This window comes from Haliotis asinina, chromosome 4 (assembly GCF_037392515.1).
Source record: "Haliotis asinina isolate JCU_RB_2024 chromosome 4, JCU_Hal_asi_v2, whole genome shotgun sequence".
Taxonomy (NCBI): Eukaryota; Metazoa; Mollusca; class Gastropoda; order Lepetellida; family Haliotidae; genus Haliotis; species Haliotis asinina.
Genome location: NC_090283.1, coordinates 70,989,798 through 71,016,895, shown reverse-complemented (window position 1 = coordinate 71,016,895; position 27,098 = coordinate 70,989,798). Strand labels below are relative to the sequence as shown.

At 41.2% G+C, this 27,098-nt stretch overlaps 2 protein-coding genes across 2 annotated transcripts; one reads left to right on the top strand and one right to left on the bottom strand.

The window, feature by feature from the left end:
* LOC137282691 (L-lactate transporter-like) lies at positions 1 to 15,387 on the top strand. The gene is made up of 11 exons (XM_067814477.1): positions 1 to 389; positions 1,852 to 2,041; positions 4,496 to 4,622; positions 5,175 to 5,314; positions 6,856 to 6,979; positions 7,663 to 7,790; positions 11,052 to 11,169; positions 11,319 to 11,441; positions 12,786 to 12,995; positions 13,784 to 13,883; positions 14,380 to 15,387. The coding sequence occupies exons 1-11, from the start codon at positions 104 to 106 to the stop codon at positions 14,433 to 14,435; spliced, it is 1,602 nt and encodes a 533-aa protein (XP_067670578.1). The 5' UTR covers positions 1 to 103; the 3' UTR covers positions 14,436 to 15,387.
* On the bottom strand, positions 14,552 to 26,110 carry LOC137282692 (carbonic anhydrase 1-like). The gene is made up of 7 exons (XM_067814478.1): positions 25,841 to 26,110; positions 22,994 to 23,149; positions 20,321 to 20,484; positions 18,824 to 18,916; positions 17,880 to 17,949; positions 16,862 to 17,013; positions 14,552 to 15,762 (listed from the first exon to the last, which is right to left on the bottom strand). The coding sequence occupies exons 1-7, from the start codon at positions 26,082 to 26,084 to the stop codon at positions 15,610 to 15,612; spliced, it is 1,032 nt and encodes a 343-aa protein (XP_067670579.1). The 5' UTR covers positions 26,085 to 26,110; the 3' UTR covers positions 14,552 to 15,609.
* Positions 26,111 to 27,098: the final 988 nt, after the last annotated feature.

Here is a 27,098-nt window from a genome sequence, read left to right as displayed (position 1 = left end):
ATAAATAGCCCGGTGGTACATTTGTCAAACTCAATCCTACTCCGTCATCTGTCCGTCCCGTGATCAGGCCGGGTACAAACAACCTTCCACCGTGTAAGATAAAATGTCGGTGGAAAAAAGAAGTGATGGATTAAACCATACCGATACGAAAACCTTTACCGATATGCAGAATATTAAAGAAAGAGGCACGGACGTCAGAGAGGACGATGTTGCGCACGTGCTGGAACAAAACAGCGCGGACGTTGTAGGAAACAGCCACGGTGTGTTTGTAGAGCCATGTAACAATCAAACCACCACATTTCGAAAAAGTCAGTGCAGCTTGCGAGGATGTGTTATTATTGTCGCAGGGTGTTTAATACACCTCACACTTGGCACACTCTACTCATACGGTGAGTATTAAAATTACATATGCTTCTATAACTATAATCACAGTCAGTGCGAAAAGCGAGGCTTAACAAGTTTCATATCATGCGGAGAGGGCATCAACTGAAATATTATTATACTGGATAACCCAAACAGTCTGTGAAGGACAAGATGGCTAATATGACCTATCCAATTGGGTACTCATTGTTTGCTGAATGAACTGAGGCAAGCTTGAGAAAACTCTCGTCTAGGGCGACATTACGTGTATCACACGCGCTTCCTTGCAGGACAGGGGAGCAGTTTTAGAAACTCACAGGAATCAAGCTTCCAAACACGGGCTCCCATGTAGATATCTCCTCGTCCAGCGTTGCATAATACTACGTGGTTTGTGACCTGTGCTGAATGCTCAGAAACACACACCGCCATGTCCAAACAACCTTGTGTTTTTTAATACTTACGGTGAATATCATAATTCAGTTATCAGTGTCTGTGACCTAGATGTGTGCATATACACCTGCTGGATGTCAGGTACAACCGGTAACAAACGCTCTGTGATATACAGCCCAGGTGTAGATTTATGGTCTCACAGATGTCACTTGTTCGGGAATAAACATTCATCATCAACAATACTAAATGACATGTCGCCTCTTTCGTTTGTTTGTTGTTTGACGACGCACTCAGCAATGTTCCACCCATATGGCAACGGCTTGCGAATAATCGAGCCTGGAAGACCACCCAGTGATCAAAACCACAAGCATCTATCAGCTCAGATGTGATTCGAACACATGTGTCAACCAAGTCCGGAACCTGATCACCCGATCCCGTTAGTCGCTTCTTACGACAAGCATTGGTTGTAGTTCTAACCCGAATTTTCACAGGTACATGAGTACTTGTGATAGACTATGAACATTCATGACTGTAGACACCCGGTGTCATTACCGTTATTTCGTTAAGCTATTTTCGTCATGTATGTCTTCACAGACCATATATACTTACCATCAAATGTTTAGACTCCTGTTTGTAAATATAGCCACTTACTTAACAAAACTGTTCTAAACACAATTTTGCAAAATATTCCTTACTGTTTAAAGGTGTTGTTTACATTCGAACTGATGCATTGTAAAACAAATTCGAAACGTTGAAAAGATTATTGTCATGAGTTCAAAAAATGACGAAAATCATTTGGGGAATTCTTAACGAAACTTTTCACCCAAATGCAGCAGTTCACATGCACGATATTTGCACATGCTTTTCAGTAATTTGACGCATGATCCTCGTGCAGTTTATTTTCGTTCCCCCAAGTTAGTGGACAAATCAATCATCGATATATGTACAATCGACGGTTGATATCTAATGTTTTTGTTGGAAGAATATTTGCATATTAAACATCTCGAAGAGAGATCTGATCGCCTTTTTTTATTCATTTCCCCCTCGACACTATTAAATTGAACAGTTAGGGGTAAAAAGGTTGTATATTTCCGATTCCAGGCAACTTCAGCCCTTACATAATATCGTACATAAGACGACGGTCCTCCCCGAGTGACCTCCGCTATGTCGATGGGATATGGATACAAGCATGTATGATGATAGGCCAAGGGATCACAATGTTTGCAGGAGGTCTGCTCGAACGGAAGCTTGGGCCCAGGATAACAACGCTCATTGGATCATGGACTATGAGGTCAGTAAATAAAGCCAGGAAATAAAGGTCAGGAAATATAAAGCAACAATGGAATGTCATCACCTGTATATATCCGCGGCATAGCGGCACAATTGCCGATGCGCCGTATAACAGCTTTCACTCACTCACCTGTATCTACACTGTAGCTGCCTGACCCGTGAAGGTCCCGGGGTAGAATAGGCCTTCAACAACCCATGCTTGCCATAAAAGGCGACTATGGTTGTCGTAAGAGGCGACTAACGGGATGGTCAGGCTCGCTGACTTGGTTGACACGTGTCATTGGTTCCCATTTGCGCAGATCGATGCTCATGTTGTTGATCCGACCGCCGCCATATAGCTTGAATATTGCTGAGTGCGGCGTAAAACTAAACTCATTCTCTCTCTCTCTCTCTCTCTCTCTCTCTCTCACACACACACACACACACACACACACACACACACACACACACACACACACGCACATACTGTAGCTGCTTAAGACTGGCGGTAGTCTTGTATATATGCGGCGTAAAACAACTTTGTTTGTTGTTGTTTGCACATATTTTATCCAATGTTGAAAGGAATTGTGCACAAGTTGTGCAACTTGTTGCCACCCTCTCACAGGCCCACGTGTCATTGCGAGGTTTAAAGGGGTTTTTTTAAAACATAAAAAAAGTGTTTAGATGACCCCCGACTTAAAACGTTTCATAGTACAATATATCTAGACAAGGCCGTACATTTCAGTGTACCCCACCCGCCTGCTTTGCTGATCGCTACGCTACCACTACATGCAGCCTATCAAAACTAAAATCTAAAAAGATAAGCATGGGTGACTGGCCTATCGATCACCACTCAAAACACGCACCAGTTCTCTACTGTTATTTCCACAAGTCGACTGAAAGACGATTTTGACCCTCAGCTAAACGATCTTGACACAAATGACGGACGATAACAAGGACGATAAGGCCGCATAAATGGGGTGTGGTCAAAGAAAGCCCTCTCATTGGTCGACGGTTGCTATCGTCCGCCATTTGTGTAATATGATATTAAGACATATTAATCATTAATCGCGGCGCTTACTTCCTACAATGTATTTTTGCACATGAGTAAAGATATTTTCATAAACAGTATTTGACAGAGCAGGGTTGCCGTACAGAATGGTATCAATGTCTACGTGAACTTTTGATAGTTCAAAGTCTTGCTTCAGACCAAAACGGCAGCTGGAAAGATTGTGGAGATTTTAAGAAGAAATGGTTTGCATCTTCCAGTGGAGCACTACATTTGCAAGTTTTACTCTGAAAATTAACACGAAAAAGACAAGCATGTAATGAACTACATGAATGCCTTAACTTTCTGTGTAGTATATTTATCTATCTTTCATCAAATTGAAAATATGTTGGAACTTTGTCATTTTTAAGATAACTCTAATTTAAACGATGACAGTGAATCTGTATATTTTATTGGAGAGGAGAGAGCATTCCATAAACTTGGATGTCATAAGTAAATAACTTTTGGAGATTTAAGGTGCGAAACATAGGAATAGCCAAATGTCATTTCACACACTCACCTGCAGCTGCATTAGGTTTACGGTCGTCTTTTACATTTTTAGCTTTACAATGAATAGTTTATGCCAATGAAAACATCATAATTTGTGTTTTAAGGGAATTCTAGAAGTTGGTAAATATGAACAAAGCAAGATGTATATATATCGACATCTTGTTCATGGAAATCACCGACGGTTCATTGTAGCATGTTACCCTTCAGCAAGTTGGTGATTACAACCAAACATTGAGAATTATACGCCATATACTAACATATAGATGTATATACATACACGTTGTACAAATAACAAGTTTTGATCACAGGTAACACATATACCGAATGAAGTCAGATGATTATCATAAGAGCTGTGTTAACGGTAAAATATATTCTTCAAAAACAGTAGAGGATAATGGACTTTCAATTTGGATAGGAAGTGTAAACGTCAACAAACGTTTCAAGGACAGACATCTTATGAACGCAACACCATTTCCCTCTATTACCGCCCCAAGACACAACGCATGATATGCACGGGCACAACTCAGTAACCCCATACACGTGCATAGAGACCCATTCTTGGTTTTGACGGGGTTTTTTTTCAAGAAGGTCGAGAAATCACACAGAACATTAATCTTGACTCCCGTCTTGCATCACACACTTGCTAGTGTTTGTTTCTTGTCGTTTGTTTTCAAATGAAAATCGTATACATGCATATTACATGCCATACACCAATCATCTTTCAAAAGCGACTACATTCCAAATAACAATGGTTGTAAGAAAGAGCAAATGGTGATGCACTCGCAAAACATTAAAAGATATCATATCAACATTGATCGACTCAGATAAATGCCCTAAATAATTTTAATCGTAAATTGAAAAAATGAAGATCCCTAATTTTTTTGAAGAGTATATGAATGTTCCTGTTCATTCTTGCAGCCTGGGAGTGATGCTCTCCTACTTCGCTGTCAAGAGTTCCTATATCGCCACAGTCTTCACATACGGCGTCATGTTTGGCATGGGTACGGGTATAGCGTATCCTATACCACTAGGTTGTGCCATGAAGGTTGGTTAAACGTCATAAGTGATTGAGTTTAGTTTTATGCCGCACTTAGCAATATTCCAGCTATGTGGCGGAGGTCCAAATATGGTATGTCTATTGATGACTATTGATTATGGTGACCCATCACGAAGCTGAAGTGTAAGTGTACGCAATAATAAAATACAGGCCATGACGCTAGAATACATCAAACACACAAAAGTAAATAACCTCACCTCATCTGACGCGACCCGACCCGACCCGACCCGACCCGACCCGACCCGACCCGACCCAAGTCCACTCCACCTTACCCGTTTCTACCCGACCCGACCCGACCCCACTTCACCTCACCTCAGGCCACCCCAAATCACCCGTCACAACACCACTTCACCTCACCTCGGGCCACCCCAAATCACCCATCACAACACCTCACCTCATCTCATCCCTTCCCACCCAAATTTAGCCGACCCCATTCCATTTCACCCCAACCCCCAGTTCCTCGCCTCCTCGCATCACTCAGTTCCACCTCACCTCACCTCGTCTCACCCCACCCCTCACCTGCATGTATTATGTTATCAGTGGTTGCCGAACTGGAGGGGACTTGTGAGCGGTTCCATCATAGCAGGGTTCGGAGCTGGGGCTCTTGTGTTCAACCAGGTTATCACTGCCTATGTCAACCCAGAGAACTACAGCCCCGACGATACGGGTGATGGAGACAAGTGAGAAAACATGTGTTGATAGCTACTGCTTTTTATCGTCGTCTTCATCATCATCATCATCATCACCACCATCATGACCACCACCATCGTCGTCGTCATCATCATCACAGTCGTCGTCATCAACATTATCATCAAAATCGTAACAGACTTCAAATTTTAAGTCATCCCAATACCCAGACATTTATGATGATAATCATAATCTTCATCACCATCACCACCACCACCACCATCACTTGCACTACAATCATCCTCATCGTGGTTAAGCTTGCACTGATATAGTTATTCATGAGAATTGAGAAGTAGATGCCATAGACTATTGTACATAAGTAAATACGTGCAGGTAAGCTTGCACTGATATAGTTATTCATGAGAACTGAGAAGTAGATGCCATATACTATTGTACATAAGTAAATACGTGCAGGTAAGCTTGCACTGATATAGTTATTCATGAGAACTGAGAAGTAAATGCCATATACTATTGTACATAAGTAAATACGTGCAGGTAAGCTTGCACTGATATAGTTATTCATGAGAACTGAGAAGTAAATGCCATATACTATTGTACATAAGTAAATACGTGCAGGTAAGCTTGCACTGATATAGTTATTCATGAGAACTGAGAAGTAAATGCCATATACTATTGTACATAAGTAAATACTTGCAGATAAGCTTGCACTGATATAGTTATTCATGAGAACTGAGAAGTAGATGCCATATACTATTGTACATAAGTAAATACGTGCAGGTAAGCTTGCACTGATATAGTTATTCGTGAGAATTGAAAAGTAAATGCCATATACTATTGTACATAAATAAATACGTGCAGGTAAGCTTGCACTGATATAGTTATTCATGAGAACTGAAAAGTAAATGCCATATACTATTGTACATAAGTAAATACGTGCAGATAAGCTTGCACTGATATAGTTATTCATGAGAATTGAGAAGTAGATGCCATATACTATTGTACATAAGTAAATACGTGCAGGTAAGCTTGCACTGATATAGTTATTCATGAGAACTGAGAAGTAGATGCCATATACTATTGTACATAAGTAAATACGTGCAGGTAAGCTTGCACTGATATAGTTATTCATGAGAATTGAAAAGTAAATGCCATATACTATTGTACATAAGTAAATACGTGCAGGTAAGCTTGCACTGATATAGTTATTCATGAGAATTGAAAAGTAAATGCCATATACTATTGTACATAAGTAAATACGTGCAGGTACCGATTATCATAATGATTATAATCGTGGTTAAGCTGGCATTGATATATTTATTCATGAGAAAGTGCTGAAATCCATTTTGAGATGGTTCTTTGGTTTAAAGGGTTTCTACTTGAAAGCGTCTAGAACTGTTCATCGATAACATTAAAAATATGAAACTGTGACTATCTCCAAACTCACCATATATGTGACACCATTAAAATACAAAGCCATTGTGGCGCTTGTCTCCAACTGTGCAGTGCGTTTTCAGACACACAATGTTTTGTAGCAAGGGCTGGTCTGCACATACAACTTGTACCTCTTCTTCAGCTACTTCTCCCAGGACGTGGTCCTGGACCGGGTCCCCTACTGCTTCCTGGTGCTCGGGGGAACATACGCCGTGATACAGCTGTTTTCATGCCTTCTATTGGTTGACCCGCCCGAGGAGGCCCAGGTACATAAAAACAGTGGTTGTTAGTGCTGGCTAAAGAGATCGATAAAGTGAAATATCGTCGATAGGATTGTTAATGATATACGACATAAAAATTGTTGTTACTGATAAAACCAGCTGTTCATGCATAACCATGTCACCAAGTCATGTGAAATATATTCATTTGTTTCAAGATATATGACGGCGCAGTCTATACATAATAGTGAGTGAGTGAGTTTAGTTTTAAGCCGCACTCAGCAATGGCGGCACTCAGCTATATGGCGACGGTCTGTAAATAATCGAGTCTGGACCAGACAATCCAGTGACAACAACATGAGCATCGATCTGCTCAACTGGGAATCGATGACACGTGTCATCCAAGTCAGCGAGCCTGACCACCCGATCCCGTTAGTCTTCTTACGACAAGCATGGGTTGCTGAAGGCGTATTCTAACCTTGGACCTTCACGGGTCCTATACATAATAGCCTCTGGGCCAGGCGCTCCTGTGTTCAACAGCATGTCTGCATGTGTATCGATCTTATTGCATATATTGGTGCTTATGATGTCGATCACTGGATTGTATGGTCCCAGTTTGATATTTGCAGACGTAGTCACATTCTTGGAACACGAATCACCAACCTTGCACTTGTGTAATATTTAAACAAAATTTTGAATGAACATTTTTTTAACGACACCTATTGTTTAAGGCCGAGGTTGAAGTAAAAAGCTACAAGACTGCTGATGAAATGTGCAACATCAACGAAGGATTTTCTGGCGACGTGGAGATGACCAAATCAACCCCAGAGACCGCAGTTGTTCAAAACAAAGACAATGAGTAAGTTCACTCATAAATCACAGAATTTCTGCCAGTTTGCTCAACACTTAATAATCGTATTTTAGCAGTTGCAACAAAATCACTAAACCCGCTATCTTGTCACTGGCTCATATGATCCATCAATTGACTGTCTAGATGTATACAGCCGTCACATGGCAGAAATACTCCATTAAACATTCACGTTGTTAAGTAGAAGTAGTAACAGTAATTGTCCATTGTTTCGGCGCTCATAGTTTGTTCACGGCGCTACGAACATTACCATTCCCGGTCATAGGATACTATGGTACTTTTTCAACTCCCTGGGGATCATACAGTCATGTTGCCTTTTAGGTGCAATGAAATAAACACTCGTGTTGCCAGCACATCCTTACGGGTGCCCTTTTTATAGCTGGGTGAACTGAGACAGTGTGTGTAAGGCACATTGTGTGATAGGCGGGTTATCACCGGTAGGGCAGGACATGCTTATATTATTCACGTATAGCTTGTGTCATCGTTGACTTGTGATTTGTTCATTTAACTTTCACCGTTATTTTGTTTTTAATGCTCAGTGGATTTTGTTTGTGAAGATAAACCAGACATATTATTCTGTGATATACATGTTTCATGTTACTTTCAAACACACAAATCTCAAATTAGATAATTATTTTATTGTTCAATTGTCTCTTGGGTTTCACTGCTGATTTGAGTGAGTGAGTGAGTGAGTTTGCCTTCATTCAGCAATATCCCAGCTATATGGCGGCGATCTGTAAATAATCGAGTCTGGGCCAGACAAACCAGTGACTAACAGTATGATCATCGCTATACGCAACTGGGAACCGAATACATGTGCCAACCAAGTCAGCGAGCTGCTGATTTGATCTGTTTGATGTACAACTTAGGGTTTCGCTGCTACATGTATCTGTTTGATGTACAACTTAGGGTTTCGCTGCTACATGTATCTGTTTATTGTACAGTGTGGGGCTTCACTCTTGAATGAATCGGTTCATTGCACAACTCGTGGTTTCACTGCTGATTTTATGTGTTTGCAGGACGGAGCAGGGTTTCATTCCTGAATCGGCCTGTTATGTGTTCAGGTTTGGCTTTCACTGCCGACCTGGCTTGTTATTAGTACAGCTCAAACTTTCACTACTGAGTTCATTTGTTTCCATGTTGAGACATTTCTGTTTCAACCCAGACATTTCTATTTGCGATTAATACCCCAGGGTTATCATTGGGTTGTTCGTGCATAGATACTCATTACACGTGCTACCCTGACAGGTACTTTCATGGCGATTCACAAAGCCCTACCCCATTGAACATGTGCCCTTATACTGCATGTCTGTTGTCCCAACTATTAACAAGTGAATGACATGTCACTCTGACCTTACGCAGTGTTTATGTCATCCTAAAACCACGCACACATCGGTCCATGGTTGAACATTGTCGTGCGTGTGTATAGTTACCACCACTCAAAGCACTGTCGTAAGTCGTAAGCACTGACACTCTCCTCGATCGTTACCCTTCTCACAGAACGACCCCTGGAATGTGTTTACATATTCTCTATGTAGACAGACCTACTTTGAACCGGTCCCCTTGAAAGAACTGCCTCCAGCGTATACTGTAGCGTTTTAATGCAAAGACGTGACACGTGTAACCCGGCATGTTTTGATGTTCTACATGTCATTACTTTGTACATGAATAGCTGAGTCGGGACAGGCGTGTGTGTTGCACAGCAGCTGGGTCGCGTTTACAATGGTTGTGTGAAACGATGGCAAATGCGTTAAGGCAATACATCAGATTCACTGTAAAGCAGCACCGATATGATTAATTGTTCTATAAAACAATCCGCAATAATTCAAAATTGATAATGATGACGGCGACGACGATGAGGATTAAGGTTATGGTATCAGTTAAGTTCTTGTTGGGTACGTATAGTGGGTTTCTTTGTTAGCACATAACACCACATGCCGGATGCCTCTAAATAAATGTGAGTGAGTGAGTTGAGTTTTACGCCGCACTCAGCAATATTCCAGTCGAGTCTGGACCAGAAAGGCCAGTGATCAACAACATGAGCATCGATCTGCGCAAATGGGAACCGTTGACATGTGTCAACCAAGTCAGCGAGCCAGACCACCCGATACCGTAAGTCGCCTCTTACGACAAACATAGTCGCCTTTCATAGCAAGCATGGGTTGAGGAAGGCCTATTCTACCCCGGACCTTCACGGGTCTGCAAATAAAAGTCTTGACTAGACAATCCGGTGACTGACATCATCGATCTATGAGTCAACCACTTCAGCGTACCCAGCCACCCTATGTCGTTAGCTGCATCTTACAACGGACATTTCTGAAAGCCAGTTTTAAATCCGAAATTCACGGGTGGCTTGGAATAGAATACCTATTCTTGATGTAACATGCCCTGTATGTACAGGCTGTTGCTCAGTCTCTGAATGGCTATAATTTTGATCGAAAGAAATATACTGAGTGAAAAAAGAAACTTCACATTCTTTCTTCAGCGCACTATAAAAGAACAAGAGATGGTAAGCTGGTTAAATTGTTATTATTTCATTGCTGAGCTCTGTGTGATGTACTCGATACACTGACAGTGCCACAATCAGTTCCATTAGGCTACACCGCCGTTCCAAAACATGGGTATACAGAATGTCAAGACACAAGAATAAAAATTCGAATGGAGATTGGCAGCCCGCAACAGATTACGAATGGCCTGTGAGGACAGTCGACCTCTAAACATCTCAGCCTTGGTTCGTGTAGCGGCATAAATCTGTTACGTAGGTTAACGGTCCTCTGTTCGTGACGTCACACGTGGACGACCCAACCTTGGGCGATCAGAAGTGGTGCCAGTTTGTTGTAGACGACCTCGCAAGTCATACACAGTATGACGACTGCATCCCATTGTTCTTGAGACGTCAATAACTGATCTTCCCGTATGCAACGTGCCAACGGCACGTTCACGTTGCACATTTGACAATCATGGCATTTAAAGTACCGTTAGAACTGTGGTTTAAAAGTGTTTTGTTTCCAAATGAAGAAAACTTTGATGCGAAGATCACGTGATCGACTGCACGTGCAAAACCTGATTTGGCACGAACGTCATTTCCACGACGAATGGATGGGTTTGTATATTTCAATATGTAAGGCACAATTACAACAACCGAAATAATTTGAATATCATATATATAAATAGATCACCATTGTTTATATATGTGTTTAGAATATTACTGATCTGGTGTTAACATCTAACTCCTTCCATATTTCTGAACAGTGGCACTGGTGCAGATGTTCCACCACAGAAGGTCCTCAAGTCCAAAAACTTCTACCTCTTGTGGCTAATATTCCTGTTTGGCGGAGAAGGGATTGTATTTGTTTCTTCGCAATATAAGGTACATTCATCGCTTAAGGAAAAGTGTAAAATATGATTGGCCTTAAAGTAAACATAATGTTTGTGTTTAAGTTATCTCAAATGTTACATTCGTTAAATCTACAGCATTCAAAGTCATACTAATCATTTTTCCTTGTTATGTATATCCAGAAGTATGGACAGACATTCATTTCTGATGACCATTTTCTGGCGATTGTGGGGTCTGTGTCATCAGTTTTCAATGCAGGCGGCAGTATTTTCTGGGGCTTCATGATGGATCGCTTCTCCTTTAAGGTACTACAACAATTACAACTACTACAACAACCACTACTACTGCCACTACTACAACGACTTCTACTACCACCACCACCACACCACCACCACTACTACTACGACTTCTACTACTACCATCACCACCGCACCACACCACCACCACCACACCACCACTACTACAACGACTTCTACTACTACCATCACCACCGCACCACACCACCACCACCACACCACCACTACTACAACGACTTCTACTACTACCATCACCACCGCACCACACCACCACCACCACACCACCACTACTACTACGACTTCTGCTACTACCACCACACCACCACTACTACTACGACTGAAACCACAACTACTTCTACCACTCCAACTACAACAACTACTACTACCACTTCTACGTCTACTAATGCTACTACAACTACTACATCTACTATCGCTACTAGTACTACTACTACCACTACTCATTTTGTGTTAGTGAAGGGAATTTAATGTTGTGGTGCTAAATATCAAATTGTAACTTATCCTCGGCGGAATATTTGAAAGAAGTTGATAGAAAATCAGATAACTCAACTAATTTGAATGAAATGTGTAATATCACAAAGAAATACACTAAGACATATTTGAAATACTAAAAGATGTACAATAAAAGAATTTGGCAATGGATATGGAAGTAGGATATAAATGAATGTCTCCCCTGACTCAAGAGTCAAATTGCATCTTCCGCTTGCAATGTCTATTATCACTGTCCATATAGAACCCGTAAAGGTCCCGGGGTAGAATAAGCCTTCAACAACCCATGCTTGCCATAAAAGGCAACTACGCTTGTCGCAGGAGGCGACTAACGGGATCGGGTGGTCAGGTTCGCTGACTTGGTTGACACATGTCATCGGTTCCTAATTGCGCATGTTGTTGATCACTGGACTGTTTGGTCCAGACTCGATTATTTACAGACCGCCGCCATATAGCTGGAATATTGCTGGAGTGCGGCGTAAAACTCAACTCACTCATTCACTCACTGTCCATATTGCTTTTTCAGCATGCGAACCTAAGAAACGTCAATATTTATTATATAAATGCACATTACGGACACTTCATCTCCATTTTCTTTGAATAGGAGGAACCCGTGAAGATCCAGGCTAAAACTGGTCTTCTGCAACCTGTCTGTCGTTAGAGGCCCGCTGGCTTTTTGGTTGGCACAGATCATCGTATGCTTTTTATCACTGGATTGTCTGGTCCAGACATTATCATTTACATTCAGACACCATATAGCTGGAGCATTGCTAAGTGTTTTCATGACCTTTCTCCATATCTGTGGTATGTATTATCGCACGGTCTGCTCATCGTTTGTTTCCCCAGATTGCAGCCCGTTGCATCTATATTGCATTCGCCTGTCTCATTGCCTCGTTCCTGGGGTGTGAGTACACAGACAGGGCGATGTTCTTCGCCTGGGTGTGCCTCATCTTCTTTGCCTTCTCCGGCGTCTTCTCCATCATGCCACCTGCAATAGCCCGGATGTATGGGAACACTTACGTCGGCGTCAACTTTGGCCTTCTTTTTACATCCCAGGTAAGATAATGTATTGACCCTTACACTTTCACCCGTGAAGATCAGGTAAGAGCTGGTATTCAGCAACCCATGCTTGTCGTAAGAGACGACAAATGGGATCTGTGGTCAGACTCCCTGACTTTGTTGACACATGTCATCGTTCTCCAACAGCGTGGATCGATTGCGTAGATTCAAATGTTCATACTATTGATCACTGGATTGTCTGGTTCAGGCTAAATCATTATTACAATTATTATCGCCGCGGCGTAAATCAACAGACTATCAAAACCTTTACGCCGCTTCCTGCACACAACCGACATTTTGTAGTCCCTGGTTGGTACATCACGTGGTTTCTTGACACTATATATCCACAGGAGTATTGGGTAAGGGGCGATTATGACAGATCCCTGAAAAGAATTAATTGTCTGTTTCTGATCAACAAGCCACGATGATTAAGGTTTCACAACGCTCACTGAAGCAGGTATTTAGACATCTGATCAGACATGATAACACTGATATTGAAGTCATTGTTCATGCATTTACATGCTAATATAATATGTAGGAGAAAATAATTGATTTTCTGCACTAGATGTTATCATCAAACAGACAGCTGTCTACAACTTGTATCTGCACGACCTTTTTCACTCATCACTTTGAATCTGAAAAATATGTACTATAAGCATACTATACAGGTGATGTTTAACATACTAGATAACTACAGTCTTCAGATCTATTCATTTGGGTTTATTCTATTCAGTAGTTGTAAAATGTTATCAGATGATTGCAAATATATTTGCTTGTTACATCAGATCATTACAGGAGCTACAAGTGCCTTCCTCGGTCAAATTCTCAAAGATTCCATTGGTTGGCATGGATTGTTCTTCCTGTCTACTGGTTTCACGGCAGCCGGTAAGACGTAGACAAAATGTTTTCTAGATACGAAACGATATATGGAAATGCACTGCTCATTTACAGTTTCAACCAGGGGTACAAAAAGCACAAGATCCAGACTACCAGCTATTAAACTTCCACTGTGTGTGGAAGCCGTGGTAGCTAAGTGGGTTAGATTGCTGACCTCATGTGCTGGTGATCAGGTGCCAGACTCTGGAAGCGTGGGTTCGAATCCCGGATCGGAATCAACCCCAAACGTTAAGAAAAGTGTACTTAACTGAGAATAACGTAATTACAAATGCGTTGCATGTGACTATTTTGCTAAATGGCAGTGTTTGTTCAAAACATAGAGCTTACTCCGGTTTGCTAGCTCTGCTGTCTCGGAATACTGTCAGTCTAAAGTACAGGTGTTCACGTCTTATTCCACAATCAATCATTCTAATCAGACAGTAGACTTGTCAACGCTAAAACTTGTCCATGTGCCAGTGGTAACCTGCACATCAATTCTTTTCAGGTTTTATCGTTATCTTTTTCCTGGAAACAAAGACAACATCGGGCGATGGTTTCTGAATAAGATGAGAATTCAACATATGCATCAGTCACAATTTTGTCTTGAACTTCACATGCTGAACTCGTGGGGGGAAACAATCTGGGTGTTTGGCGTCGAAGAAAACAGAACAGTGCGAGTTGTAATATTGTTCTTTCATGCACAAAAGCATCCCATACGTTTTACAGCATTCGTCACCGAAAAAAAACTTTGCAGCCTTACAGTGATTAACACTGTGGTTCATCATAGTAAAATGATCTCTCTTTCTTAAGGTGCCATTGTATAAGTCACAGTGATGTATGTTGAGGTCTTCTTCGGCACAGCTCAACAACTGGACATTAAAAACTATCTCAGGATTCCCTCGGGTATATAAACCTACACTGTAAATAACAATTAAACCCCAGTATCCTGATATACCAGATCTCCATTAGCGACATGCTGAAAATCACAGTCTATGAGTCGTTGCCATGACGTCACTAGTCAGACAGGGTGATGTTCATCAAAACACATTACCATCTCTCTGGACATATCATCTATAGCAAAGCAACGCACGTGAAATATCATGATCTGATAGTCCATTTGTGGCACCATTGACAAGGCAACCATATTCGGTTGGTGCATCGATATCAATTTCGCCGCTGCTTTGTTTTTATCAGCGCAAATGGTCAGCTCTGATACCGAAAAAAAATGAGTTTTACACTACCCTTTTTCTGTGTTTATCTCTCAATGTACAGTTTTGGGATTGTCAATGACAGTGTTTTGAAAAAGCATTGACCAGATGAATTCCAAATACCATGTTATTTTCAATAGTATGTTGTTATCTTTAATAACATTAACACACCTGTATATGAAACAGAGTTATCTTTCCGATTGTACATATCAATGTGTATATACTTTATATCTTATATACTTACACATGTCCACAAGATATAATATCATGTACATGATCCTTTGCTTATAAATAAAAACGAAAAACTTATCTTCATGGTGTTCGTGCGGTGGGCATGTGCTTCCTCACACGCATAGGCACGTCAGTTTCCCCTTGAAGAAATACAGGCACGCGAGTTCGGGATGGCATCGTCACTGATATGCATACTTCAAGATTCGCAGCAAAACTCCTTGACAAAACACTTGTTCATATGATTTCCAGTCTTCATACCCAGAATGACCTCCGATTGTTTTTCAAACAAACTTCCGTTATATATGCAGTGTGTCAAAGGTATCGAGGGGATCTGAACAAGGGAAATTGGTTTCCACTAGTCTGTTGTTGAGTTTTTGTTCCGACCGGACGTTTGTATACGTCGCCAACACTTGGCCACTTTTTGTTGGAAGCTTCCTCAAAATCTCCAGCTGAAAAGGAAATGAGGAGGTATTATACAGAAAATCAACTGCCCCACTGTCAAAGATAAACTTGGTAACGAACCACAGTTGCCGAAATCAGTGATACCACCCCACATCATTACTGAGCCACCCTCAAAACAATTGCTCTGTCTAACGTCAGGCATTAAAACATTCATTACGTCATAAGCCTGTTGCGCATGTCAAGGATCCGGAAGTCCAAAGTAAACCTTAATTTGTCCGAAAACATGACTTTTGCCATGTGACAATTGGTCCAGCGCTGCCGCCATCAACGACGTCTGGCAGTGAGTTTGGTTTTACGCCGCTTTCAACAATCCTCCAACAATATCACGGCGGGGGACACCAGAAGAAAAAGGCTTCATACATTGTATCCATTTGGGGAATCGAACCGGGTCTTCAACGTCACGAGCGACCGCCGTATCCGCTAGGCTACCCCATCCCCCAACGTCTAACAGCATTGTGACGGTCCCGGTTCGTCAGTGGTTGGACACAACCTGGAGGTTTGGCATGGAGGTTCCATCTGTGTAATCTGTCTATCCAGCCCCCCAACACACGTAGCTCTGTGAAGCTCATCTCCAGTTTAACAGGCACCTTGGCCACGGTCTCTTAACACAGTCGTTTTATTGAAACCGCCGTGTTCGCATTTTGTCGACTTTGGTTTGCCATCACCATGCCGAAATTCTATTAATTACTGATTGAAAGGTCAAGATTTCGTCTTTTCCCATCTTCCAGCATGACAGGTGCACGTAGCTGCCCCTGGCGTCACACGTGTCGTCACCAAACCCCATTTATTTCAGTTCAAACCAATGCAACAGCAACTTTCAGTCTGTATTTTGTCATTGAAATGTACAGCAACACACTGACACATTTCAGAGTAATTTTCAAATTTGACCTCGACATTACCTTGACATTGAAAAACTCTTGTACGAAATTGGCGTGTTACAGACAAGATGAAATTGGAATTACCATGCCCCTTATACAAAATGCCAAGTGATTAAAATACCAGTGTTGTCACCCCAAATGAAATATTCCCCAAAAGTTTTAATGGTATATATTTACGTAAAATGCAAGCGAACCTTTCATTACGTACCCCTTTTGTACTCAGCTGAAGCGGCTGCCTCATGACAATCCACGATACTGACTCTGAACATGGCGGTGACGTGAGCGAACCCTCATACATGAAGAACTCCTTATTGCGCGGGAGTAGCAGCAGAGGCCTCATTGATGTCCTGAGTTTTGCATCTATAAGGATACGCTTCTACACTGTACTTTCTGTGCGTCTTGCAAATAACAATTCATTTTTTGTTTCCGAGTTCAGATACTTTTAATATGGATCACCATTCGTTTTTCTTTGCAGCATATATATTAACCATACGAAGTATTAGTGAATTATTCAACAGTGGTAATAATAAGTAATGAAACCATACAACGCTATAGGTACCATAGTTTACCTTCTGTGAAATCTGCACAACAATGAACATATATCTCAAGGAACGCTCATCAAGAGTCGGATAATTAATGAAACGATACAACGCTGTAGGTGCTATAGTTTACCTTCTGTGAAATCTGCACAACAATGGACATATATCTCAAGGAACGCTCATCAAGAGTCGGATAATTAATGAAACGATACAACGCTGTAGGTGCTATAGTTTACCTTCTGTGAAATCTGCACAACAATGGACATATATCTCAAGGAACGCTCATCAAGAGTCGGATAATTAATGAAACGATACAACGCTGTAGGTGCTATAGTTTACTTTCTGTGAAATCTGCACTACAATGAACATATATCTCAAGGAACGCTCATCAAGAGGCGGATGGTAGTTTATGTTTTACACTGGTAGTTTATGTTTTACATGAGTTTGGTTCGTGAATGAGTGAGTTTAGTTTTACGCCGCACTCAGCACTATTTCAGCCACATGGTGGTCCGTAAATAATCGAGTCTGGATCACACAATCCAGTGATCAAAAGCATGAGCATCATCAATCTGCACAACTGGAAACCTATGACATGTGTTAACAAAGTCAGCGAGCCAGACCACCCGATCCCGTTAGTCTCCTCTTACGACCTTAACGGGTCGGTTCGTGAATAAATGTACACTGTACCGTTTGCTTTCAACCTGGATACCAGTCTGACATATCGTCTCAACTCGCTGTTTGGGGACGTTCTGGCTTCCTAAAACAACAAACGTGATAAATCACCAGCTGTTTGGTATGAGATTTGGGAAGGTCGCTTTTGTTTGGCATAGATGCTGAGCACATTATGCTTATGCTTGACCAAAATAGTTAGGGATATACGTAAATTTTGAAATTCGGAATAATGATCCATTTGTGCATTGATACACTGACAAAAAATCAATGCTAAAAATACCAATATCCCTAACTTATTTTGTCCAGTATATATTTCAATCGGCTAATTAGGGAGTGTGGTAGGGAACCGTTTTGGCCTACTATAAGTCCATATAGTTAAACTTTACATATATAAGTGACAGATTTAAACGCCAGCTTACGGGATTACTTTACATCAGTTAACGTTGCAACCGGTGATGTTCCTATGGTAACGTGAACGAGCCCGACTTCTGCCAACTCTTAGCTTAAACTACATTTTTTTAAAAATCAGCATGGGTCAAAGACGTACTACTGTTAAAAAAATATACAGAATAAATTCCATTGCAATAAAAACGCATAAGTGTACTGTTATATCGTTCTCTTCCTAAGTTTTGTAGACGTTTGCCAAAAAAGAGATCATGTCTTTGTATGTTCTATACCGTAAAGGTGTAGTGGTTAAGGCGTTCGCTCGTCACGCCGACCACCCGGGTTCGAATCCCCATATGGGAACATTGTGTGAAGCCCATTTCGGGTGTCCCCCGCCGTGATGTTGCTGCAACATTGCTTAAAGCGGCGTTAAACCCAAGTCGCATACTCACTTTACCGTAAAGTGGGTCAATCTTTCTCTGAGCGCTTCTGTGGACACAGATACGACTGTAATCTGTAATTCGACTGTAATCTTTACGGTGAGCACACAATACAAGATGAAACACGCCACTCGCCTGTATGAGGACTGCGATGACAACAAGTCCATCCCGTTTGGACATCGCCTCCGCGATACCGTTATACTTCCTGTTATAGTGCACTAGATGAATCTAGGACAGAAAGATCACGTGGGGGTATTACAAAGATAAACAATGATAAATTCTACCCCATAACAACATGGGAATTCGTTTTGATTGTATTACAGAATTAACTGACGTTCTATTACGTCATTACCTTTCTGGGGCAAGGCGGAAGCCTAGTTGTTAAATCGTTCGCTCGTCACACCGAAGACCGGTTTCGATTCCCAACATGAGCACAAAATGTGAAGCCCATTTCTGGTGTCCCCTGCGGTGACATTGCTGGATTAATGATAAAAACGGCGTAAAACTAAACTCACTCAGTATGTATCTGTCCGTTTTTCATTTCGGTTAATACTGGGACATCAACTTTCATATATTTACAGCCATTATTGTAACTCTCAAAATAAACGTATAAACATTGACGTCGCCACACGCATTCAACCACCTCTCTGCGTTGTTTAATGTTTCACCCACTGTTCAGCTCTTGTGTCACAATGACTTCCTGATAGAATGAATGGGCCGTGTAAAATGTCACACAGCATCGTCTGAATTGTGCGCGCGTCTTGTGAAAAGACAAATATGTGAGAATGCGCCTTGGACAACACCGTTACTGTTTACAAGTTCCAAAAATAGTTTATCTAAATTATGAACAGGTTTTATTTTCTAATGTGAACAGATTTTCATAACACAGTAAAGATACGGAAATACTTCGGAAATCTGTAAGTACTAAAAGAAGAACATCGTAATAAAAAAGAACTAAAAGTGGGATATAGTAATAATAAAAATAAAAATCGGGATATCGTGTTAATGAGAATAGTAATAGATAAGAATAAAGGCGGGATATTCTCATAATGAAAAAACAAAACAAAGCGTGATATCAAAATAAATAAGAATAAAAAACAGAGTGATATCATGAATATACGAATCAAAAGCTGGACATTGTAATGATAAAGACCCGCGGGACATCATAATAACAAAAGAATCAGAGAGGGAAATAGTAATAATAAAGAATCAAAGCGTGATATCATAATGAATAAGAATAAAAATGAGATATCGTAATAACAAAGAATCAAAAGCAGAATATCCAAATACCAAAATGTGAAAGGATATCAAAATAATAATGGAATGACTTCAGAATATCCTTGCAATGTACTTTACAAAGAGTAAGTATTGAGAGTTGACGAACTTAAAGTCCATCTTCAGTCCAGGATCCCCCTCTACATACATTCAGTATCGAGAAGAGCAAGAGTATCCACCATGCAAGATCCCATATTTTTATTTGATTTGTTTAAATAAAACGTTTTGCAAATGTCACGCGTGACCCTTCTTCTCCAAACATTCAAACTTGAATAATCTCTTTGCAAATTTGCCGATGCGGAGTCAAGCAACATTCATTCACTAACTCTGATTTCAACATTCACTCGCTCTACCCACCTCTGCCGCATACCCCGTGTCTTCTACCCAGTGCTCGGAGCCTGTGTCTTCTGTGATGCCGGCATGGTAGTGTATCTCCCCTAGGGTGAACCGGCTACCCTCACGATGAGGCACGTCACACAGAGATAGTCTCCCTTTGGGAAAGGTCATTGAAGCTGTTTGACCTGTAGACATACAGGAGACATGGCTCACATCGTCAATGGAAAACATGAGTTCTCCTTCCATTGCATTTCATATCACTGGATTAGTAACTTTACCATGTTATTTAAACGGCATTGTAACGTATACACATGAAAATAGTATCGCAACACCATGATTTTTGCATGCTATAATTACATGTGTTTGTATGAGTGTTTTGAATCTTCGGTCGCACCATATATTGATTTTCGAAATGCACGTGCTACTTTCAATACGTTCGACTATCAACGACTTGCCAAAAAACATCATCAAACGTCAGCGTTCAGGTCAGACACAGGTGACAACTCCTGGCGAGGGTCTAGCCCTTCTCAGAATCACACGGCTTCACCCGGTCATGTCAAGTGGTTTGTTAAAAAGAGAGTGGTTTACGCATCGCCGTTTGTATAACAAAAATAACTACACTGGTTAACGTTGTGCGACATCATCAACACTACAAACGCAGTCATTGTTTGACAGAATTGCATTTAAGAGGACTTAAGGCTTTCGTTCTTCTTTTCGTTTAGAATTAGCATGTAATTATTCCCGAAGGATGAGTGTGTCCAGTTTGTAAGTTAAATTAAGGTTTGGATACGGTTCTAGGTTTGCTGGCACATGGTAACATATTGATGCTATGAAAAACATGGGGTGTTGCGTTAGTTTAGTCCATGGGTATATTACAGCGTTAAACAATGTAGTAAATAATTACAATCTTTGTCCAAGATCAGCCGAAAAAGCCAGAACATTTCTGGAAGCCCCTGAACCTATATACACGAGGACAACCACTTGTCTTGAGGTAAGTCTTATTATTTTTTTCTTATATAGGTGAGAAACCCGTGTGAGAAAACTGCTATCACACATATATGTGTGAGATCGAGTTCTAATTCCCTGATTGGCTACTCCATTGTGATGACCTAAGGTCAAGTCATAACGGACTTCTTTACTGATTAAAACTCATACACAAGTTTCTCGGGGTTCAGTCGAACAGAAACGTGTTACTTGTTACCTTTACACCTGCAGTTTCCCTGATTGCAACATAAACAGTTCTTCATACTATGAAACACGTATAGAATAAATATAACACGAATCTAGATATTTTCTGATTCAATTTATTTAAACTTTTGATTCTAGGCATGAATTCTAAATGACTTTAACAACCAGTAATGCCTGTGTAAACAATTAAGTGAAAATCGCCGGCAGAGATAAACTGACATTTCTAAACGAGTGTCGCTAATTAAATACGTTTGAAAAAAACTCGTTTTATGATAAATGGTATCTGAGAGACACCAGTAAAGTAATCTGTTTCTCACACATCATACCAAACCACATACCACAATACTTCAAGACAAATGGTTAGAGGAAGATCTTTTTACCCTTGATATTCACTTATAAGCACTTACAGTTCGGTGTATATTATTATCACTGACTTTATGGCAATTGCCAGTGAGTTTTTAAAAAAAAAACATTTTTTTTTTTGCAAAAAACATTATACCGTCATTAAACTGGTACTGCAACTTAATTCTGCACATCATAATGAATTTGCAATGATATAAATGCATCAATATTACATTAGGGTGTGGTTATTGTTGAATAAATGATAGTCAAATTATCTAATATTTCTGAAACTTCTCTGATCTCAAGTATCATATTCTATGAAAGCCGTTGGCCAAACTGGTATTTTGTAGAAGCCAGTTGTGTGCTGTGCTACATTGATTTGTATGTATCTACAGCCAACACAGTTATCGTATTTTACTGAAGACACCCGGTGAGTTTGTGATTTGTGGTTAGCAGTGGGCGAAATAGCCTCTGGCCCACTAGACCGTGGCTAGTAAAACAATCAGTCGGACCAGTAACTCTCCGCACTCACTCCCCCGACTGGCTCGGGAATTTTCATGTGGTCATTTTGTCAACATGTTACACTCTTCGACCTGTTAACTTAGAATACACTTTTACATCTTGCGAGATTATGACCTGCTAAAAATGGTCATACTATTAGCAGCTTTTACATCTTACGGCCTGCTAGAAATGGTCATACTATTAGCAGCTTTTACATCTTACGACCTGCTAAAAATGGTCATACTATTAGCTGCTTTTACATCTTACGACCTGCAAAAAATGGTCATACTATTAGCAGCTTTTACATCTTGCGAGATTATGACCTGCTAAAAATGGTCATACTATTAGCAGCTTTTACATCTTGTGTGATTACGACCTGCTAAAAATGGTCATACTATTAGCAGCTTTTACATCTTGCGAGATTATGACCTGCTAAAAATGGTCATACTATTAGGAGCTTTTACATCTTGCGAGATTACGCCCTGCTAAAAATGGTCATACTATTAGCAGCTTAATGATATCCTATCCTCATCCACGTTAGTATCATTCAGGAATAGCTAGCCCGATTGGCTAGCACAATTTAGAAACTATTTCGCACACTGGTGGTAAGACTTGTAGATCTGTAAGACTGAAGGTAATTTTGTACACACAACTATGACCTACCATCATTATATGTAACTGACGACACCCAAGTAGCTAGTGGCTGTCTGTATGTGAGAGTGTAGGGCTGATAGCAGACTGCACCAAGGGTAGTCAGATGTACGGGGGACTGCTTCTCTCCCCCACAGCAGGAAGAAATCAGGTGCCATCGCTGTGGACCTGCAATATAAGCAAACTGTCAGACAGACATCTAGTCTTTGAAATGTGCATGTTTCACAAAAGAAAGGTTGCTAAATTTCATGTGGTAATCTCGATCTGCCACAAATTTAAGACGTGTGCGAAACAGTGACTGGCCCGCTAGTCCATGGCTACTAAAAAAACAGTTGGGCCAGTAAATCTCCACAGTCACTGGCTAGTGAATTTTCATGGGATCATTGTGTGCACATATCACACTCTCTCCGATTTGTTAAGTTACAGTACACTTACAAATCATTCAAGATTATGGCCTGACGTAAATGTTCATGATATTAGCAGCTTATCTTTGTGTTATCTTTGGCTTAGTTTCTGCGTGCAGATTTGGGGCTAGTGAAATAGTTTGTGGGCTAGTATCGTTCAGCCATATCTAGCCTGACTGGCTAGCGCAATTTGGAAACTATTCCGCACACCGCAATATGGGCTTCATTGAGTATGTTTGTTTCACTGCCTGTATGGCGGAGTAGGCCCGAGTATTCATCTTATTCAAACCGATGTATAATGAAAGCATGACTGAAATCTGAACCACCCTCATCCTTGACACAGCCATTTCTCCTAGCCAGTCTGAGGAACATCGTGTGGAACAAAAGTATCCTTTCTGACTTTATCATAACCCGGGTTGGTGACCCGGAAAGGCCCGGGTTAAAATTTACTTTCTGTAACCCATGCTTGTCCACGAACGGGATCTTTTGTTCAGACTCGCTGACTTGGTTGTCACATGTCATCGTTCCAATTGCGTTGATCGATGCTCGTACTATTGATCACTGGACTGTCCCATACAAACTCAATTATTTACAGACCGCTGCCATATAGCTTGAATATTGCTGAGCGTGGCGTAAAACTGAACTTACTCACTTAACATAGTTTGGTAATTACTATTCATTCGATTGCTTATCATGACATTGCATGCTTCTTGAATGGAATATGCTTGACTGCCGATATTGTACATTTTGGTATATAGTAAATAACCTGAAAAGGTCATGATTGTTAACAACTCCCAGGAATCAATACATACTGAGTGGGGTTTTCCGCCTGCATTTTTCCGATGATAAAGTTACTGACAACTCAGATATGAATGCTGAACTTCTCTACACGTATGTATGTCACTATCGATGTCAAAAACATGGCGCGGAATTGATATTAGGACTAACATTTGTAATGTCCAACAGACACCTGCACTGGCATATAGTGAAAAATGTACTATCATGTATTTGTTCTTTGTAAATAGCTTCCACTGTTCACGACGTTGTCACATATACCAGTGTATGAAACAAAGCCAGTCCGACCGTCTAATACGGGCAAGAATTTTGACGGACACTCTGACTTTACAGCGGGCCAGTCTGGGCTGTTACAAAGTTTAGATGTTCCATACATCTGAGTAAATTCACCATATTTGGTCTGGTTAAATCATTTTGTGCTGGTAAGATTTTGAAGTTACCAGCCATGATGTATGATTGAATTTGGGACCAATTTCCTACTACTTTCAGCAGCATAAGGGCGTTGCATGGTTTAGAGAACTCGGAAATGTGCATATTGTTCAGGCCTCAAATCGATTACAGCCATATCGCTGGGAAATAGTTGAGTACGGCGTAAAACTAAACTCACTCAAATCGATGCATCTCTTTATTCTGTAGTCTATGATTTCAGAATATCAGCTGTGTACAATGTTAAGGTAGAAAAGCATATAACATTAACATTCTGTGTTGAACTTCGCAATTATACTAACGCCATGGTGTCGATTGAGATTGAGTGGTCAGGGCTTGTTTTGACTACATGCTGGACCGTCACTGACCCGTGTCTGTCTACCCACCGAGGGGATTTTTCACTAAAGTGACCATGTGAGTGATAAAGGCATTGACTGGAGCCTGACAGTCAGCCCTTGCGGCCATGAGTAGGCAATAACAAGTTACAGAGTAATAAAGTCGACTGGACCATCACCAACGACTACATGACAGTGACAACATCACTACCTCGACGACCAGCCAACAACTCCAGCCATACTTGTGTAACAACCAGTCTCCATTACGCTGAACGTGTTATTGAGAAATGTTCCTCAATCGATTAACTCATCCACTTGATACATAAGTACTGAGTATTTTCCTGTGTCTTGTTTAATGCCGCTCTCGGCAGTATCTTGGTGGTCAGTAAATAATCGAATCTGGACCAGACAAGCTAGTGATCAATAATATGAACATCGATCGACGCAGTTGGAATACGATGACGTCACGACCACTTCAGAGACGATGACGTGTACTAACCACTCAAAGACGATGACGTGTACTAACCACGTCAGAGACGATGACGTGTACTAACCACGTCAGAGACGATGACGTGTACTAACCACGTCAAAGAGCCCCTGACTATACTCTCTTGCTGCAAACGTGTTGCTGAAGATCAATACTTACCCGGATCTTCACGGGAATCGCTAATAGAAATATCAAAACTCTATTTGGTAACCAATTACTAGGATTTTGCTTAGGGTTTCTTTGTCAGTTTAACTTGTTTGGCCATCTTTGATTACCCTCTTGTGCTGTTAAATCGTTTCTACAGAGGTGTCTGCCAATATCTACAAGCTGATACTACACTTAAACTTCGTCACTGAACAAACTGTTTCAAAATACACGTAAACAATTGTGGTAAGAACTTGTGTCTACGTACCATTTGATGAATACATGTTGTAACTGAAAGACGACTTGGACACCGACGCCGCCGTGCACAGACGCAGACTATGATCTACGCTGTACGTGTTAAATCTTCGGTACGATGTATAGCCATGAGAAGTTGTGAAGAAAACCGTTAACAAAACGCTTAACGTTTCCATTTGAAAAGAAACACAAGAAATGGAACATTTTACGCCGTGCCAGGATCTCAATGGGAATGAAGACGCCCCTGGGACGTACATCGTGTCGAACGACGTTAGTCTTGTATGACTAATGACGTTGCCCTTCCGTCACATGTGGAATGTGTTTATGTCAACCTTAATTTCTAGATCCTGAAAATATCGGGATCTGCGGATCAAAGATCAGGGTGTATGGGCTGTTTACAATCCCATTCATCATAAAACTCCACCAACATGACAAGGTGCGACAACGTTTCCGTGTTGATGTACATGCAGGCGCAAGTTGATGCATGACGTGTACAAGAGATCAACCAGCGTTGTGACCCCCATGCATCTTTCTGACCCAACACATTACATGCAGGTCAGGCACTGCCGGCACGTTTATGTCAGTTGAGGTTAACCAGGAACAACGACTTTTTTGTATATATAATCCTATCTGGCAGTGTAATCCATGTTGAAATTGTATAACATTGTATCTAATACGGTAAGTAGAAGGCTGTCGCGTGCTTGATCCTGGTACTACATCAAGGTGTGGGTGAGGGAGGTTAGTTTTACGGTGCCTTTAACAATGGGGGCGACACCCGAACGGGCTTCACGCACGTAAGGAATCGAATCCGGTGTGACGAGCGAATGCTTTCACCACTAGGCTACCCCACCGCCCCTTTTACTTCATCAGTGACTGTGTAGGGGTACATTCCAGCAATATCTCGGTAGCGTACACCAAAACCTTGCTTCACACATTGTACCTCTATGGGGAATCGAACCACGGTTTACGGCGTGACGAGCGATCGCTTTAACCACTTGGCTGCCCCGCCGCCCGTTACTAAATCAATGACTGTGTATGGTTTTACGCCGCTTTCAGCAATATTCCATCAATATCACGGATGGGACCACCAAACATGATCCTCACACACTGTACCCATGATGGGAATAGAACCAGGGTATACGGTGTGACGAGCGACTACGCTACCCCACAGCCCATGTTACAAATCAAAAGTCAAGAGTTATGTGGAAGCTTTTCCACGAGCGACTAGGCTACCCCACAGCCCACGTTGCAAATCAAAAGTCAAGAGTTAT

What these genes read in the sequence shown, in the direction of transcription:
- LOC137282691 (XM_067814477.1), top strand. Translation starts at nt 104, where the DNA reads ATGTCGGTGGAAAAAAGAAGTGATGGATTAAACCATACCGATACGAAA. An exon ending in ACCCGCCCGAGGAGGCCCAG is followed by an intron (nt 6,980 to 7,662) that starts GTACATAAAAAC and finishes CTATTGTTTAAG; the next exon opens with GCCGAGGTTGAAGTAAAAAG. An exon ending in TGGATCGCTTCTCCTTTAAG is followed by an intron (nt 11,442 to 12,785) that starts GTACTACAACAA and finishes TTGTTTCCCCAG; the next exon opens with ATTGCAGCCCGTTGCATCTA.
- LOC137282692 (XM_067814478.1), bottom strand. Translation starts at nt 26,084, where the DNA reads ATGTACGTCCCAGGGGCGTCTTCATTCCCATTGAGATCCTGGCACGGC. An exon ending in ACACGGGGTATGCGGCAGAG is followed by an intron (nt 18,917 to 20,320) that starts GTGGGTAGAGCG and finishes TTTCTGTCCTAG; the next exon opens with ATTCATCTAGTGCACTATAA. An exon ending in TTCAGCTGAGTACAAAAGGG is followed by an intron (nt 15,763 to 16,861) that starts GTACGTAATGAA and finishes TTTCCTTTTCAG; the next exon opens with CTGGAGATTTTGAGGAAGCT.